Source organism: Rhinatrema bivittatum, chromosome 3, assembly GCF_901001135.1.
Source record: "Rhinatrema bivittatum chromosome 3, aRhiBiv1.1, whole genome shotgun sequence".
In the NCBI taxonomy this organism is placed as follows: domain Eukaryota; kingdom Metazoa; phylum Chordata; class Amphibia; order Gymnophiona; family Rhinatrematidae; genus Rhinatrema; species Rhinatrema bivittatum.
In genome coordinates, this window is record NC_042617.1 from 405,103,197 (window position 1) to 405,122,875 (window position 19,679).

The 19,679-nt window shown below is 46.1% G+C and overlaps 1 protein-coding gene across 6 annotated transcripts in view; it reads right to left on the bottom strand.

The window, feature by feature from the left end:
• PHF3 (PHD finger protein 3) overlaps positions 1-19,679 on the bottom strand; it is a 348,354-nt gene that overhangs the window by 150,096 nt on the left and 178,579 nt on the right. For all 6 annotated transcript variants that reach the window (XM_029595668.1, XM_029595666.1, XM_029595667.1 and 3 more), the window contains one exon: positions 12,390-12,711. In XM_029595668.1, the coding sequence (XP_029451528.1) occupies positions 12,390-12,711 (322 nt within the window). The remainder of the gene's footprint in view (positions 1-12,389; positions 12,712-19,679) is intronic.

Sequence of the window (19,679 nt, forward strand, 5' to 3'; positions counted from 1 at the left end):
GAAGGCTGTCTTCAGTGTTAATAGTCTGAGAGACAGGCCGCGGAGAGGTCTGAAGGTGGTTCCTGCTAGGAAATCTAGGACCAGGTTGAGGTTCCAAAGAGGCACCGGCCACTTCAGAGGTGGTCGGATCTGCTTGACTCCTTTCAGAAAGCGGGAGACATCCGGGTGAGAGGCTATGCTGCCACTCTTGCTCTTGGTTCCGTAGCATGACAATGCAGCCACCTGTACCTTGATGGAGTTAAGAGACAATCCCTTCTGTAGGCCATTCTGCAGGAATTCCAAAATTGCAGGAATTTTGACTGAGCGTGGTATGATGTCGCGGTCCTCGCACCAGGCTTCGAATACTCTCCAAATCCTTATGTATGTTAGGGATGTGGAGAACTTGAGTGCTCGGAGTAGGGTGTTAATTACTGCCCCCGATTATATCCGCTCTTCCTTAGGCGAGTCCTCTCAATGGCCAGACCGTAAGAGAATCGAGCTGGATCCTCGTGGAAGATCGGTCCCTGTTGGAGCAGGTCTCTGTGTGGAGGTAGCGGAAGGGGGCTCCCTGTCAGCAGTCTTCGCATGACTGCGTACCACGGACTTCTTGGCCAGTCCAGGGCCACTAGAAGTACTGGACCCCCTGTGGTGTTCTATCTTGTGGATGATTGCGCCCAATAGGGGCCACGGCGGGAAGGTGTAGAACAGTCTCCTGTGGCCAGGTCTGTACCAGGGTATCGATTCCCTGGGACTGGGGTTCCTGCCTGCGGCTGAAGAAACTGGATACTTGGGCATTGGACCGGTTTTGCCAGGAGGTCCATGGTTGGTATTCCCCAATGGTTTACTATCAATTGGAATGCTGTGGTCGACAGCCTCCATTCTCCTGGATCTAGATTTTCTCTGCTGAGGGCCGAGATCTTTTGAAGATTCACTTCCGCCCATGACATTAGGAGGTCTATTCCAGAGACACCTGTTGGATTCTGGTTCCTCCCTGACGGTTGATGTAGGCCACTGTTGTGGCGTTGTCCGACATTACTCTGACTGTTTTATCTCGGAGTCTGTGACTGAACCTTAGGCAGGCTAAGGTGACTGCCCGGGCTTCTAAGCGATTGATGTTCCCTCCCGACTCTTCTTCGTTCCATTGCCCTTGGGCGGTTAGCTCCTGGCAGTGGGCTCCCCATCCTCGTAGGCTGGCATTCGTGGTAAGTAGGATCCAGGTTGGTGAGGATAGTCTCGTTCCCTGGCTCAGATGGGCTTCTTGTAGCCACCATCATAGTTGGGCCCGAACTCTGTCCAGGACCTGAAGACGTACGGTATAGTTCTGGGACAGTGGATTCCATCGTGATAGTAGTGAGCATTGTAGGAGTCTCATGTGAGCTCATGCCCATGGCACTACTTCCAGTGTGGATGCCATGAGGCCGAGGACTTGTAGGTAATCCCATGCTGTGGGGCAAAATTTGCTCAACAGGTTTCATAACTGGGTCATCAGTTTTGATCTCCTTGTTGGTGTCAGGATGACCTTTTTTGTCTGGTGTCGAACCGGACTCCCAAGTATTCTAGAGATTAGGAAGGCTGCAGGCAGCTCTTGTTTGTGTTGACCACCCACCCGAGGCTCTCCAGTAGAGTTTTGACTCTGTTGGTTGCCTGGTGGCTTTCCTCTGGGGATGTCGCCCTGATCAGCCAATCGTCTAGATAAGGGTGCACAAGGATTCCTTCCTTCCTCAGTGTTGCTGCCACCAACACTATGATCTTGGTGAATGTCCGGGGTGCAGTGGCTAACCCGAAAGGTAGCCCGGAACTGGTAGTGACGGTCCAGGATCGAGAAGCGTAGAAAACGCTGATGCTCTTGATGGATTGGAATGTGTAGGTAGACTTCAGATAGATTCAGGGATGTAAGGAACTCTTCCGGTTGTATTGCCCTTACTATCGAGCATAGGGTTTCCATGCGGAAGTGAGGAATCTTCAGGTGACTGTTGACCGCCTTGAGGTCCAGGATGGGTCTCTGAATTTTCCTTCTTTCTTGGGGACGATAAAATAGATGGAATAATGTCCAGTATTTATTTGTTGTGGAGGCACCAGTGTTATAGCCTCTAAATTTAGCAATCTGGTCAGTGTAGCTTCCACTGCCATGCTCTTGGAAGGATCGTGGCAGGGAGATTCCACAAACTTGTCCGGAGGGAAGTGGTGGAAATCCAGATAATATCCCTCTCGAATGATGGATAGGACCCACTTGTCCGAAGTTATCTCGGCCCATCTTTGGTAGAATAGGGCAAGTCTGCCCCCTATGGCTTCTTCCTTTGGACGGGTCGGCTGATTTTCATTGTGGGATGCGGCTGGGGCCTGAGCCCGAGCTGGCTCCCCTTTTGTTGTGCTTGTTCCGAAAGGACCGGCTTCGGCTTGCAAGGCAGGCCGCTTGATATGTGCTTCTATATGGGTTGAAGCGCTGTGATCCTCTGCCCCTGGAGGCTCGGGGGAAGGATCGCTGGTTTCTCTTATTCCTGTCCTCCGGTAGCCGCGGCAGTGGGGACTCGACCCATTTGTTGGCTAGTTTCCCTAGTTCGCTTCCGAACAGGAGTGTTCCCTTGAAAGGCATCCTTGTGAGTGTCATTTTGGAGGATGCATCGGCCGACCAGTTTCGGAGCCAGATTTGTCTTCTGGCTGCCACAGTGGATGACACTCCTCTAGCTGCGGTGTGTACCAGATCAGAAGCGGCGTCCGCGAGGAATGATACTGCTGGTTCCTGGGCCTCCCCAGGAGTGTTGTTCCTGGTCTGTGCTAAACAGGCGCGTGTCACCACAGCACAGCAGGCTCTCCAGTAGAGTTTTGACTCTGTTGGTTGCCTGGTGGCTTTCCTCTGGGGATTTCGCCCTAATCAGCCAATCGTCTAGTCAAGGGTGTTGCTGCCGCCACCACCACTATGATCTTGGTGAACGTCCAAGCGTGCAGTGGAGATGTCAAAGGACTATTTGAGGATAGATTCCAGGTGTCTGTCTTGAGCATCCTTGAGTGCTGCTCCTCCCTCCACCGGGATAGTAGTGCACTTCGAGACAGCGCAGACCATGGCATCCACTTTCGGATATGCTAGATCTTTGGCGGCTGGGTCCAGAGGGTACATGGCTGCCAGAGCCCGGCCCCCTTTGAACGTAGTTTCTGGGGCATCCCATTCCAGGTCAATTAGTTGCTGGGCGGCTTGTAATAGTGGGAAATGGCGGGAGGTCTGACGGAGTCCCTCTAGTAGTGGGTTCGTCTTAGGTTCCCCTGAGGCACTTGTGCCCGGGATAGCAAGCTCTTTTAAGCTGTGTGTGACCAGGTCTGGAAGCTCGTCCTTGGTGAAGTAGTGTCTCATGGTTCGGTGGGGCTCTGTCCCCGGAGGGAGTTCCCCTTTCCTCCAGGGGTTCTGAATCCTCAGAGTTGTCCGTGTCCCCGAAGGTGGAGCTTCTGGGCGGTGGGATCACTTCCCTGGGCATAGAGGGTCCCGGGATGTTGAGTCCTCTGGTGGAGCCTGTGGCCGTATTATAGGAGGCCCCGGTTGCGCATGTGGACGAAGGTATGCAGACCTTTGAAGAATTCCACCCAGGAGATAGATGCTGGGTCTAGACTAAGGGGCGCCGTGTCCGTGGGGAGCCCCGTTTGAAGGGGGGGTCCCGCTGTGCAATGCTAGGTCCGGTGTACTGCTCGAGAGGCTGGAACCCGGTACCGGCTGGGGAGAGCCATGAGTTGGATCCCCTATGGCCTCCTCGCACTGTATACACAGGGCCGTGGCCTCCTCATGCTGTGTAGCTTTAATGTGACAAGGTGGCAAAGGCCCTGAGCTTTGAGTTTCTTTTCCAGTGGTGCCATAGCTTGTGCGCGTAAGATACAGTTGTGAGCTCCGGTGAGTCAAAGTTGTGCGCTTAGGTTTGGTGCGTGCTGTTATACGCACAGATCGAAGTTATGCGCCCGGCACAGTAAGCGTGTGGCTATGCGCAATGTTGTACACACAAGGTATTTGTGCGCACGGATCGGAACTGCGGACAGGGCAGCGAACAGATCAAAATGGTGACGGTGACCACACGGACAATATGGCAACCACCTCAGAGGGTCTCCACGTGGGAGGACCCTCGGATCTGACCAGGGTTTAGCCCTGCTAGGGCAGATCAATTCGGTGGCACTGGTGCCGGCTGGCGACCTGTGCGATTCCTCGAGCTTCGGAGACCGGAGACTTTTAAATAGGTTTCTACCTTACCTTTTCTCGGCAGTTCTCGGTCTCCGGCTGCAGGGGGGAGAAAATACCTTCACCGCTGCGCTCAAAGTTGCACCCGCTGTCTCTCAGCCTCACCTTATGTCGGGGGCTAGGTCCCCGCTGAAGGTCGGCCGCCGGACCAAGGCTTATCTCCGAGGGATCGTGGAAATCACCTCTGTAATTCTCTACTGGGGGAAGGACCCAATGGGTGTCACCGCAGGAGAGCGGGGCTCGTCTGTAGAGGTAAGATTTCTTCTTATTTTGGTTTTCTTTGGTAAAATTATGCACGCTCGCACAGCATTAGAGTAGAGTCCCTAACTCCTATGGAGACAGAAAATACTGAAGAGCTGCACTTCCTGCAGGGGTATATGTACTAGGGCTGACGTAAGATTGAAATCTGATCTGTCTCCAACTGCTATCAGGAGTACATTATACCCATTGGTCCTGAGTCCATCTGCTACACGCTAGGAAATAATGATTTATAGACTTTTCTTTCAGGAGCTTGTGGAAACCTTTTCTTAAACCCAACTACACTAACAGATTTCACCACATCCTCCAACAACGAATTCCAGAATTTAATTAAACATTGAGCAAAAAAAAAAAAAAAAAGTTTTTCTTCTATTTTGCTTTTGTAACTTTATTGAATATCTCCTATTCTGTACTTTTTGAAAGCATAAACAACCGATTTGCGCTTATCTGTTCCACTCCACTCGTTTTATAGACCTCCAGCATATTTTCTCTTAGCCATCTCTTCTCCAAATTGAAGAGCCCTAACATTTTTAGCCTTTCCTCATAGGGGAATCGGTCCATCTGCTTTATCATTTTGGTCACCATTCTCTGTACATTTTCTAATTCTGCTATGTCTTTTTTGATATGCGACCCGAACTGCACACAATACTCAAGGTGTGGTCGCACCATGGAGCGACACAGAGGCATTATGATATTCTTGGTTTTATTTTCCATTCCTTTTCTAATTCCTTGCATTTTTTTTTTTTTTGCTTTCTTGGCCATCTCCACTACACACCGAGGAGAGGATTTCAACATATTATTCACAAGGACGCCTAGATCCTTTTCCTGGGTGGTGACTCCCAAAGTGGAATCTTGCATTATGTAGCTATAATTTGTGTTGCTCTTACCTACATGCATCACTTCGCACTTGTCCAAATTAAATGTCATTGCCATTTGAAGGCCTAGTTTCATAGTCTTGCAAGTTCCTCTTGCAATTTCTCACAATGCTCTTTAACAGTTCTGAATAATTTTATATTAGCAAATCTGATCACCAGACTTGACATTCCCATATCTAGGTCATGTATAACTATGTTAAAAACCAGCAATCCTAGTACAGAGATCGCTGAGACATTCCACTATTCGTATTTCTCCAGTAAGAAAATTGACCATTTAGCCCTACTCTATTTTCTTTTAACCAGTCTTCAAACCACATCAAAACATTACCTCCTATCCCATATATTTTTAATTCTGATAAGAGGTACTTGCCAAATGCTTTCTGAAAATCCAGATACACTATATTAACTGGCTCACCTTTATCCACATTTTATTTACACCTTTAAAAAAAATGTAGCAAATTGGTGAGGCAAGACTTAGCTTGGCTAAATTCATTTTGCCTTTGTCCCATTAAACTAGGTCTATCTATATGTTGAGTAATTTTCTTTAGAATACTTTCAACCATTTTTCCCACTGCAGACATCAGGTTCCCTCATTTGTAGTTTCCTGAATCACCCCTGGAACCCTTCTTAAAAACAAAGATTACATTGGCCACCCTCCAATCTTCAGATACCATAGCTGATGTTAATGATAGTTTACAGATTACCAACAGTAGGTTTGCAATTTCATTTTTCAGTTCTTTCAGCACTCTGGAATATATACCAATTTGCTACTTAGTGTGTCAATTTTCCCTTGTACATCTTCCAGGTTCACTGAGATTTGTTTCATCTCTGAATCATCACCTTTAAATATCACTTTTAGCAAGGGTATCTATCTTACATCTTCCTCAGTAAAGACCAAAGCAAAGTCATTCGATCGTTGCTATGGCCTTGTCTTCCCTTAGGGCCCTTTTACCTCTTGATCATCTAATGATACAACTGACTCCCTTGCAGGCTTTATGCTTCAAATATACCTGAGTTTTTGCTTTCACAGCAAGCTTATTTTCAAATTCTGTCTTTGCCTTCCTCATCAATGCTTTCTATACCAGTGCTTATGCTGTTTCCAGTTTTCCTCATTCAGATCCCTTTTCCAATTTTTGAAACATGTTCTTTTGACTAGAATAGTCTGTCACCTCACCTTTTAACCATGCCAGCAGTCGTTTGATCTTCTTTCCAACTTTTTTAATGAGTGGAATACACCTCGTTTGGGCTTCCAAGATGGAATTTTTAAACAATGTCTGATGTAAGCAGCTGCTTTCATTTTTTTTCCTAACCATTTTTCTCATTTTATTATAAACTCCCTTTTGAAAATTAAATGCTATCGCAGTAGATTCCCTTAGCGTACTCCTTCTAATTATCAAGTTAAGCTTCATTACAGCTACATTTAAGTTGCATACCTCAAATGCCTTATTTACCTTCTAGTATTTTTAGCTCATTTTAAAGTACATTGCTAAATCTGGTATCATATTCAGAGGGTTTTTTTTGTTTTTTTTTTTAAATAAAAAGCACGTATTTCTTAATCATAATCCGTAGCCTCATCATCAGCAGTTGTTCCAGCAAATCGCATCCCTCAGGGACTACAATTTCTAAATGTCATATCACTTATTTTAAACTTTGCTGAAACAACGGCTGTACTGAACTATGGATTATAATTAAGGCTTCTGATTTTGAGAGCTTATTTTCCAGCTAACTAGGAGTACAAAAAAAAGTGTACAACTGTTGTGTACCTTGGCAGATGAATCAAATACATACATTTGTGCAGCTGAGGAGTCATTAGCATGGAAAGGCACAAAAACTAAAAGCAGAGAATACAGAATAGGCAAAGGAAGAATGAGACAGTTCTAGGGGAATGAGAAATTACTACTTACCTGATAATTTCCTTTCCTCTAATGAAGGCAGGCCAATCCCCACAAGTGGGTTGTGCACCTCTACCAGCAGATGGAGACAGAGTAAAACCTGGCATCATGAATATATAGCCCTGCCCCGACAACCTGCCAGTATTCTCTGGAAAAGCCAACTATGGACAAACTGAATACATTTGAAATGATTATTAATCAATCACTCATACTTCCAATCAACAGAGAACACTGAGTGCAGACAAAAGAATTAGCCTTCACTAAACCGAGAGACCCGTTAAGACACCAGTCCTCCAAAGAATAGCAGGAACAACACTCTACAACATCCACATCAAAAGGTCGAACCAAAGACAAAAAAAATCGGTAGACAAGGGTGGGTTGTGGATTGGTTTGCCTTCATTATAGCAAAGGAAATTATCAGGTAAGTAGTAATTTCTCCTTCCTCTGCATTCAGGCAGGCCAATTCTCATAAGTGGGATGTACCAAAGCTACTCCTGAATAGGACGGGAGGCTGCTCAGGCTACAGTTAACACCACACATGCAAAGGCTGAGTCCTTCGGAGCCTGAATGTCCAAGCAGTAAGGCTTGCGAAGGTATGTAAGGAAGAACATATTGCTGCCTGAGAAAACTCAGCCGGAGACTATAATCAATGCTCCGTCCACAATACTGCCTGAGCTCTAACAGTATGTGCTCTAAGTCACCTTTAAAAAAAAAAAAAAAAAAAAAAAAAAAGGAATCTCTGCATCCATACAGGCAGCCTCGAAGACATCCTTTTTCCAATGAACTATAGCTGCCCGAGTTGCTCGTTTACCTTGAAGTAGAAACAATCTAGCAGTCTTTCTGATACGTTTAGTAGCCTCCAAACTTCACTCAGATGTCACTCGACATCGAAGGCACACAAGAGACAATATTCACTACCTGTCCAGCTTAGGCAGGGAAACTAGACAAATTCAAAAGAACTCCAAAATCACTTTTGGCAAAAGAAGGTACAAGTCCGCAGATGCAACCCCTGACCCCCTTCCTGGATTCACATGTAGAAAAATGTCTTCAAGGAAAGTAGCTTCAAGGAGAGGCTATGTAGCAGTTGAAAGGCAGGACCTGCCAAGAATCCAGAAACAGATTAAGGTTCCACAAGGGCACCAGCAGCTGCCAGGGAGGATGAATATTCTTAACTCCCTTCAAGAACCAAGAGCCAGCTGAAGAGTAAAACCAAGGCCCTCCATTGACTTGCTACTTGAAACTTCCAAAATTAATGGAATTTCCACCTTGAGAGGTTGAAAACCTCATTCCTCACAAAAGGCCTAAAAAACACTCCAAATTCAGGAATAGGAATTACAGCCTTCAAAGTCCAACAGCCTCCTTAATGAAGTCTCCACTGCCACCCTCTACAGTAGGGAGTTGCAAGAAGAGACCATAAGTACATTCAGAAGAAGACGAAGAAACTCTAGAGCATAGCCTTCTCTTAACACTTCAGGATCCATTGGCTCGACATGAATCAGACAGAGCTCTGATAAAAGTGAGACAGACTAGGTGCTCCGCTCCCGGAGCTTGCATTCTTCTGAGGCTACATGGATCAATAGGATGAGACTTATCAAAAGGTAAGGACTTCTGAGTAGTCGCTCCCGTTTAGGGATGACAATGCCTGTAGCCTCTAGCAAGGCCTCTTGCCCAAAAGGACCCGATGCCAGCTTCTTAACCATTGGCAAATGAGGAACCTGGGATTCCTCTCATCCATGTACCATGTTCTACAACTCACTTCCAAACAAAAGAGAACCCTTAAAGGGCAACCTCATGAGATTGGACTTGGGTATTATATCCACCAACCAATTTTGCAACCAGAAAAGACGCCTAGCCACTCTCACGAAAGTCATCCCTCTGGCGGCAGAGTGATCAAATCACAGCCTGCATCAGCTAAGAAGATGGCTCCTGTTCCATTACCGCTCCACTATTTGACCCCAATTCTTCAGGTTCTAAGAGGTGCAGACTTGCCCGAGGCATCAGGGAGCAACAAGAAGCAATTTGCAAATTGATTGCTATGGTTGCAAGGTCTGCTTAAGGACAGCTTCAAATTCTCCTATCCTGAGCATCTTTTAGAGCTGCCCCTCCTTCTACCAGAATGGTGGTCTGCTTAGACACAGAACACCCCAGCACTTCCATCTTCAGAAAACGTAACTTTTCTCTCGCCAGTGGTTCCAAGGAATATAAGCTGCCAAAACATGCCCCCCTTTAAGTTTTGCTTCTGGCGCGTTCCGTATAAGGGCAACCAACTCTTGAATTGCATCCAGGAATGGAAAGAAACATGATGCTTGCGCAGGGTAACCTAACTAATTAAGCTAGATATTTCACTTAGATGCAGTTCCAACACTGCTCTCTACATTAATGGTGGGGGTGGAAGGGAAATAGAACCAAAAGGTTACTAAGAGCCAAGAGAAACAGTTAAGTATGAGAAGAAAAAAAAAGTGTGAAGCTTGCTGGGAAAACTGGATGGGCCGTTTGGTCTTCTTCTGCCGTCACTTCTATGTTTCTATGTAAAATGGAATCTGTCATTTCTGGACCTGTAGAGTCAACCCCAGCCAAAACAAGCAGCTTCAAAGTCTGAGATAAGAGACTTGGTAACATCACTATGAAAGAAATGGAGCAGAGTTCAATGTGACTCAAAATCCAGAGGAATTTCCCCCTCATCCAGATGGGAGAAACTCAAAACCCTGACAGAACCATCCTTTTCTACATCCTCCTCTGCATATTAGCAGGAAGCTCCGAACCACAGCACTTGCATGCGTTGAAAACTAGGAATCCCGAGTACACAACTCTGCTTTAAAGGTAAAGGTATCGCCGTTTCTTCTAGGCACTCCTGCAGAAATGTCTGCAGTCTCTGGAAAATTCCACTAGGAAAAGGAGGATGGAGTAATATCAGGCCCTATAGGTCCTAATCTGACATCCTTGGGTGGAACATCCCCTGAAGACATTTCATCCTAGGATCAATTAAAGAAGGGGACACTCTCTCTGAGTCACCTTCAGCTCCAGTTCCCCCTAATCGGGTAGAGCTGGCACATGCTTGCAGAAATCCTTGGCTGTATTGCCCCCTATATGGCAAGTAGCACAGATTGCTAGGCACTAAGACTTGTCATTGGTGCCATACTGCCTCACTTTCCTTGTGTGCCCAAGTACATGCACAATATGTTTGCGCTCAGGTAGTCGCTCAGTACATGCTCAAATAGGAGCTCCGCACATATACAGGCCGCAGTCTTGTGCGCAGAAGTATGCGCGTCTACGTCATATCACCACCGCACGGCAAGCATGCGCCCAAGCAAGCATGCGAAAATGCCCCCCGCAGCCTACCATGTGGCTCGAAGAAACAAGCCTGGAAGTGGGGCTTAGCTAGGGGCTGCTCAACCAAACACACCTGCACCACCACCGCACCTCACCGAACTCCCCAGAGAAGTGAAAGAAAGAAGGAAGAGATGCCGACCACTGAAGCCAAGGAAGACCTTGTCAGGAAGGGATAGGAGAATTAAAACCTCCCTACTCTCTGCCTTCTGTTCCTTTTGTTAACCTTTTTTTTTTTCTTTTTACCTGAGCTCAGTCGTCCCTGCCTGAGAATATGACCGGGTCTCTGGCTACAGGGGGAGAGAGCCTTCACCGCCAAGCCTCCCTCATCCTTCAACCGTTTCACATTTTGTTTTATTCTTTTTGTCCATGCCTGAAAAGGCTGCTGGACTAAAGGCACTCAATTGAGGGAGGAACCCATTGGTGTCACTTCAGGAGTACAAATGGTGTGATAAACTTCTTTGCTTCTTAATCTTCTTCTTTTTTAGTACAAGCAATCCCCACTAGGGAAATACAGGCCCACTATCTGCTGGAGATGGAGAATACTGGCGGGCTGATGTCTGGCAGGGCTATATATCTATGACATCAGCTTTTACTCCGTCTCCATCTGCTGGAATAGGTGCACAACCCACTTGTGGGGATTGGCCTACCTGAGTGCAGAAGAAGTGGTGTTTTTCTGGTGTTGAACACCTGTTTTACTTTTTTTGCATCAGGGTGTGAGGTTGATTAGTTAAAATCTAAAATCAAGAGCACTAATTATAATTAAAAATAAATGCTTTTTGTAAAAAAAAACCCCACAAAAAAAAAAACCTATAGGAGATTTAGAACTGCACTTTAAAATATACTACAAGAAATAGAGGGTAAATAAGACATTCGAAATGTGCAACTTAAGTATAACTTAAGTGTAGGAAAAGCCACTGCACAGCTAACTGAAGGCATTTGATATCTTAGTTTAAGAAAATACTTTAAATGTTAAGAGCTTTCTAAGAAAGAAAAAAGGTAAAAAGTTAAACATTTTTTTTTTGCAGTTTTTTTTTTTTTTGTTATTTTGGTTATGTGTAACAGCATAAATTGGGAAACCTGTTTTGATAAACAAACTGTCATTTTACAGAGTATAAAGTTTAGACAAGAAGGCTAAAAATCATCCCTGAATATTACACAGTACATAGTATTTTTTATGTAATTTTTTCCCATTCTCTCCCTAAAAATGTTAAGTTACATTTAGAAAGTAGGTAAATGAATTGTCCTACTACGTACAGAATGAAAGCAACAACTGATTATTTCAAAAGCAGCAAAATAACCTAAAACTGGTGGCTTATTTCCTGTTTAGACTGCAATACAATTTTAACCTTTTATTAAAATGAATTTTCACACTATTCTCTGAAGATATCCAAAATGAATATGCAAGAGAGATTTGCATACGTTGGCAACATGGCATATACACATTTTTCTTGTGCCTATTTGAGGATATCCTGAAAACCTGGATAGGTCTGAAATACCTAGATACATGGACATGCAGCATGCAAAGCAATTCTCAATGTTTACAGTATACAGTGCTTACAAGTACAATTCAATTACAAAACTGAAATTATGTTGAATATTGGCAAAATTAATCCTGTACAGTATGTGACTAGTCATTTACAATCGTGATCTCAATACTATACACTGTACAAAAAACATTTACAAAATGAAAAAGTATCTAAAATTATTCAATTTCTTTAGTGTATGCTTTTGTGATAAAAATGAATATATATTTCATTCATCTGAGGGAAGGAATGTTTTCAAAATAAAAACTCACTATATGATACATCTACATTCATAGAAAGGAAAAATTATTAGTCTTACCTTTTGAATAATTCTGACCTTATGCTTCACTGTATCTTCAAACAGTCTTGTTTTTTCCTTTGCTGCACCTGGACAATTACTGTGTGGTTGCTTTGATATCCCTGGCTTGTCGTATTCCATTGTTCTATTTTCTTGATCAGTTTTATCTTGACTGTCCAATTTACTCTGATCAAAAGATTCAATTTTCCTGTCTTCTTCAACACAGCACTTTACACATACATATTCTTTGTCATCCTCTTCTAACTGCTGCGCTTGAGAAAGACTCAGTCCAACACAGTCACCATGAAACCACTCATCGCATCTCCCACAACCTACCATAAACCTGAAAGCAATGAACATCAATTAAAAGCAGAACTACATTCAGCATAAACAGTGCTTTGTCTTCTCAATTACTCAGGAGACTTGTCTATTCAATAATAAAAAGAACACCACATCACAAAGAACTAAGACTCCAAAAAAAGTAGCTAAACGCATCTTCAACAAATAAGAGTTAAACGGAAATTTTGAAGGTATCCACATTTGTAATGCAACCCATTGCCATTTAGAAGATCTGTATTTAGATGTGATCTTTTTTTTTTTTTTTTTTTTTTTTTATCTTCAAGGCAGCAGGAGCCAAGAGCCTAGAGAGGTTAGACTTTCAATCTCCAGGGGAAAGTTGCAGTATACAGGTTAACCTGGAGCCCATAGCAACTGGTTAAAGTAAGAAAACAGCCTGCTTCAGAGTATGGCTGTCTTAACAGCTGCATAGCAAATGCCTTTTGCAAGCAGAAGGTGCAGTCAAATACTAATGTATAGCAATAATAGAAAGGAAAAATCTGGATTAATGCAAGACAACCAAATCATAATTGATAAAATATTTGCAGAAAACAATGGGGAAAATTTACTGAACTTAAATACATCCTGCAGAAAAACCATTGTGCATTGCTGGGACCCTGGTTCTATCTAGCATTGCCATCCCAATTCCACACCCCCATGGGATGCCAAATCTGAGAATTTAAACAATTTTTAAGGTGCTTTGCAAATTTTTACATTTGTAAAAATTTGCAAAGCACCTTAAAAATTACTTGATTGTTGATACCAGTGATTATACACAAAAAAAGTCTTTACGGCGTTAAACCAAACCTGTGAACTGTGGTTAACGTTTGAAATTTGACTTTTCTTGAAGTGAGCACCCTCTGACAAATATAGAGAGGCTCCACACTCTATGAGGTATCACAATCTAAAAAACAGCTTCTATTTATGATGTTCTCTTTACACTAAGTATCATTATATACATCATAATCACACAGTTGATTGTTTGTTCTATAGCGTTGAATATGAGTCATACATCTTAGGGAGCGAACGTCTGATATGCGTACACTGGAAAAGAGACCTCAGGGTGATAGTGTCCAACAATCTGAAGACAGAGAAGCAATGTGACAATGCAGTCAGAGAGGAATGCTTGGCTACATAGAGAGCATAACCAGCAAGAAAAAGGACACAATAATGCCCTTACATAGATCATTGGTGAATCATCATCTGCAGTAATGTGTTCAGTTCTGGAGACCATATCTCAGAAGAGAGAGACAGGGTTGCAGCAGTTCAGAGAAAGACTACCAAAAAAGAGTTATGAGTTTCAAGGACATATCCATATAGTAGAGGAGAGACAAGAGTCATATGATACAGACTTGTAAAATACCTGAAAGAATTCAAACCTTTTTCGATGAAAAGAATCCTGTAAAACAAAGGGTCTGACACTATGAGTGATCACTGGTGGGCCAGAAAAACTCAGGCTGGACTCTGGCTGTTTTCTCATATATATTTTATTAATTATAGAAAAATAAAACTGAAAACAGCTTTGCTTCCTTAACAGTTTTCAAAAGCAAAAAGATAGCAATGCAATTCATAGCTAATCAATATTGGCCTTTCCTTGTCTTTCTTCTCTTCCCCTGGGGCCCTTTGCTCTCCATGATCATAGCTTCTTATCCCCTTTTAAAGAAAATGCTCTCAGAACAGAACTCCCTTCCTATTTGTGGCGTAAAGTGGACCAGGCTAAATAACTGGTCCCGGGCTTTTAAGGAGGGTCTACTATATATTCCTTTGTAGTGTCATTGGCCTGACGCGACTCCAAGGACCCAGGACTAGATCTAGACTGCTTCCAGACACAGGAGGTATGACCCCGTGCCTCCCTGCTTGTTGACATAGCTTCTTGGTTGTCTGGATCAGGTCAACTATGTTGGACAGCCAATCTCTGAAAGCCCACAGCATGTACCTGATCGCCCAGACCTCCAGGAAACTGATTTGACAATGTGCTTCCTGGGTGGGCCACAGGCCCTGGGTGCAGAGCCCCTCTACATGAGATCTCCACCCCAGGGTGAACACATCCATAGTAAGGACAATTTGGGTAGGGGCACTTTGGAAGAATATTCCCCATTCCAAATTTGAGAGTACCTGCCACCAGGACAAAGAAGCCTGGAGAGATGGGGCGATTTGGATTCGTTCCTGGAGGCTCTGCATGGCCTGGTGCCACTGAGACTTCAGGGTCCATTGGGATCTACGCATGTGCAAACGTGCTAAGGGAGTAAACATGGACGGTTTACGGCCATGTGGCCCAACAGCCTCAATATGTGCTGCGCTGATACCTGCTGACTGTTGAATCACTGCCGCTAAGGAGTCAAGGTTACCGCACTGAAACGTGATAGAAAGGCATTTGCCCAAGTTGTGTCTAGAAGGGCTCCTATGTAGTCCAATTGAGATAACTGGCTGAAATGGGACTTTGGGTAGTTGATGACGAACCCTAGTGACTCCAATACCCGAATGGTCAAGTGCATGGACAGAGTGACTCCTGCCTGTGCTGTGCTCTTGACCAGCCAATTAGGGAAAACATACATGCCCAGCCTGCGGAGGTGTGCCCCCACCATGGCCAGACAGACATTTTATGAAGGCACGTGGGGCCGACGCTAGCACAAACTGCTACACTCTGCATCGGAAGTGCTGTTTTCCCACCACAAATCAGATACTTCCGGTGATTTGGAAAGATCTTGATATGAGTGTATGCATCCTTCAAATCGAGGGAGTATAGCCAGTCCCCTTTTTGAAGGAGGGGAAATAAGGGTGCCCAGGGAAACCATCTTTCTAAAAACTTGTTCAAGGCCCTCAGGTCTAGGATGAGACAGAGACCTCCTGTTCTCTTTAGAATCCGGAAGTACCAGGAGTAGAATCCCTGCCCTCTTTACCTTGGTGGAACAGGTTTGACTGCTCTGGCCGTTAAGAGAGCGGAGAGCTCCCTTATCACTACCTCCTGATGATTTGGCCTCCAAAACGGGCACGGAGGGCAATTTGGTGGGACACACAATAAGTTTAATTGGTACCCTTGATGGACGATAGACAGAACCCACTGGTCTGAGGCCAAGGTCTGGGCCAAGATCCAAGAAGAACCACAGCCTGCCCCCAGGTACAGGGAGCATAAGCCAGCCACCTACAATCCAGTCAAAACCCTGCCCCAGGATTTGACTGGGGCGCCAGCTGGAGCTTGGGAGTTCTCTGCTGCCTGGGACTGCTGCTGGAGCTCACCCGCTACAAATGGGACAAAGGGGACGGAGTATAATACTTTCTCTGGTGGTAGCTGAGGAGGGTGGGTCGGAAGTGCTGGTGGAGAGCTGTTAGAGGATCTCATGGTGGTCCCACAACTGGGCTATCACATCCCTCACCTTATCTCTGAAGAGATTCTCTCCTGTGCACAGCATGTCAGCGAGTCTTTCCTGTACCTCCAGTCAGAGATCTGAGGCTCGCAGCCGCGGCATTCTCCAGGTGCCGATTCCCGCTGCAGAGACTCTCTATGCAGTTTTGAGAACATCGTAGATTATACAAATCTTGTATTTTCAGCACTCCAAGCCCTTATACACCAGCAACATGAGGGTGCCCTGATGCTGTTGAGACAGCTGCTCAATCACCTCCTGCACCTGCTTCCAGAGGTTCTGTGAGTATTGGCACAAGTAGAGCTGGTAGGAGGCGATGCGGGCAATGAGAACGGCTCCCTAGAATGCTTTCCTCCCAAGAGCACCATCACCCTGTGATCTTTCCCCAGGGGCGCTGAGGCGTTGCTCCAACAGCGTTTGGCCCTCTGGAGGGCCGATTTAACTACCACCAATTGGCATGGTGACTGATGCTTCTCAAATCTGGTAGCCTTCTGGACGAGGTAAACCCCATCCGCCTTCCTGTTCATGAGAACATGAACATGAGAGATGCCATACTGGGTCAGACCAAGGGTCCATCAAGCCCAATATCCTGTTTCCAACAGTGGCCAATCCAAGTCACAAATACCTGGCAAGTACCTGGCAGGTTATATAAGGGGATGTTCCCAGATCCTCAGCAGCAACTACTTAAGGATGTCATGCACCAGAATCGCCACGATCTCCTTAGGAGCCTCTATAAACTGGAGGATTTCTATTGTGCCTGGCATCTTTCTCCATCAACAACTGAAAGGGGATGGCCTCAGCCATCGCCTGCACAAAACCTGCAAAGACCCTCAGAGTCCTTGGAGAAGGAATCTACAGTGTTTCCCCCAGGGGTCACAGGAAGCCTCATCCTCACTGTAGTCCACAGGTGATGGGCCCTAGCTGCTCGGGCTTTATCCAGAGGCATGGGTAGCGGTAGCACTGGTGCTGGCCCTGGGAAAGCTGGATGGAGGGCTACAGGCCTCGACGCCCCTGCCAGCCTCAGTGGGGCTTCCTCCTCGGAGGAACTGGCAACGACCATTTTTATCAGTCAGGGGATGCATCGGTGCCTCACCGCCAACTGGTTTGTTAATGCACCAATGAGCACATTGTAGAAATTACTTACCTGATAATTTCATTTTCCTTAGTGTAGACAGATGGACTCAGGACCAATGGGTATAGTGTGCTCCTGATAGCAGTTGGAGACTGAGTCAGATTTCAATCTGACATCAGCACTACATATACCCATGCACGAGGCTCTGATCTTCAGTTTTCTCCTCGAAAAGCAATTATGGATATATGTGTGTTTGGATAATTTCGATTAACTTGATAGTTGATTACTCGGATTGGTTGACGTGGTTTCTAGCTGGAGACCGCCAGGTCACTCAACTGAGAAGCGCCGACACCTGGTGATATGGGTGTCTGAACTAGAGATAAGGGTTGGCTTATCTGTGCTTGTGTTGCTCTCGGTGGGAAGTTCCCCCCGAGGATTCTTGAGTACGAGGCAGTCATGGGCATGGTGCTGAGTCCATCTGTCTACACTAAGGAAAATGAAATTATCAGGCAAGTCATATCTACATTTCCTAGCGTGTAGCAGATGGACTCAGGACCAATGGGATGTACAAAAGCTACTCCCGAACTGGGTGGGAGGCTGCCCGTGGCCCATTTAGTACTGCCTTTGCGAATGCTGTGTCCGCCTTGGCCTGAACATCCAGGTGATAGAATCTCGAGAACGTGTGGATGGAGGACCACGTTGCTGCCCGATAGATCTCTGCGTGTGACAGCATTTTTGTTTCTGCCCAGGACACTGCCTGGGCCCTTGTGGAATGGGCCTTGACTTGTAGAGGTGGAAGCTTGCCTGCCTCTATGTAGTCCGCCTTGATTACTTCTTTGATCCAGTGGGCTATGGTTGCCCACGAGGACGCTTCCCCTTGCTTCTTCCTGCTGTGAAGAATGAATAGATGGTCCATCTTTCATACAGGTTCCGATCTTTCCAGGTATCGGACTAGGAGTCTGCCGACATTCAGGTGGCAAAGAAGGCGTGAGTCTTCCGAGTCCTTATTTTCGTCTGGAGATGGCAGCGAGAAGGTTTGGTTTAGATGGAAGTGAGAAACCACCTTTGGCAGGACGGAGGGTACAGTGCACAGCTGTATGGATCCCGGCATGAATCTGAGGAATGGCTCCCGGCATGATAGTGCTTGAAGTTTGGAGATTCGATGGGCTGAGCAGATTGTCACGAGGGAACGCCGTCTTCAAGGTCAGGAGCCGTAGGGACAGACCGTGAGATGGCCTGAACGAAGCTCCCGCTAGGAAGTCTAACACTAGATTGAGATTCCATAGGGGTATCAGCCACTTTAGAAGTGGCCGAATGTGCTTGACCCCTTTTAAGAAGCAGGAGACGTCTGGGTGGGCCGCTAGGCTGGTGCCATCAACCCTGGGTCTGAAGCTGGCAAGGGCGGCCAGTTGCACCTTGATGGAGTTGAGGGACAACCCTTTGTTCACGCCATCCTGCAGAAATTCCAGGATCATGGGGATTTTGACTGTCTGAGGCAGGATGTCGCGGTCCTCACACCAGGCTTCGAATATTCTCCATACTCGTATATATGTTAAGGAGGTGGAGAACTTGCGTGCTTGGAGTAGTGTGTCAATCACTGGCCCTGAGTATCCACTCTTTTTCAGGGGAGACCTCTCAATGGCCAGACTGTAAGCAAGAACCTTGTTGGGTCTTCATGGAGGAGCAGTCCTTGCTGGAGTAGATCCCTGTGTGGAGGTAGTGTACAGTAGGGTCCCTCGTGTGGCCAGGTCTGGACGAGGGCATCGATTCCCTGGGACAGTGGTTCCCGTCTTCGGCTGAAGAACTTGGGAACCCGGGTGTTGGACCCGGTTGCCAGAAGATCCATGGCTGGGGTTCACCAGTGGTTTAGCATCCGCTGGAAGGCTGCTGAAGACCGTGTCCATTCCCCCGGATCCAGACTCTCTCTGCTGAGGTAGTCTGCAGTGAAGCTGTCTTTTTCCCACGATGTGGGCAGCTGATATCCCTTCTAGGTTTGATTCTGCCCACGTCTGGCTTCTGGTTCCCCCCTGGCGGTTGATGTAGGCCACTGTTGTGGCGTTGTCCAACATGACTGACTGATTTGCCCAGGAGTCTGTGACTGAAATGTAGGCAGGCTAGTCTGACTGCTCGGGCTTCCAGTCTGTTTATGTTCCATGCTGACTCTTCTGTGTTCCATTGCCTTTGAGCCGTTGGCTCCCGGCAGTGGGCTCCCCATCCTCGCAGGCTCGCATCTGTAGTGAGCAAGGTCCATTCTGGTGGGGATACGCTTGTTCCCTTGCTCAGATGGTCTTCTTGGAGCCACCATTGCAGCTGGTTCCAAACCTTTGCCAGTAACCGGAGGGGGGGGGGGGGGGGGCGGAATAGTTTTGAGATATCGGGTTCCACCGTGACAGTAGGGAATGTTGTAGGGGCCCCGCATATGGGCCCTTGCCCAAGGGACGACTTCTATGGTTGATGCCATGAGTCCGAGGACTTGGAGATAGTCCCATGCCGTGGGAAGGGTGGAGTTCAACAATGCTCTTAGTTGTTCCATCAATCTCT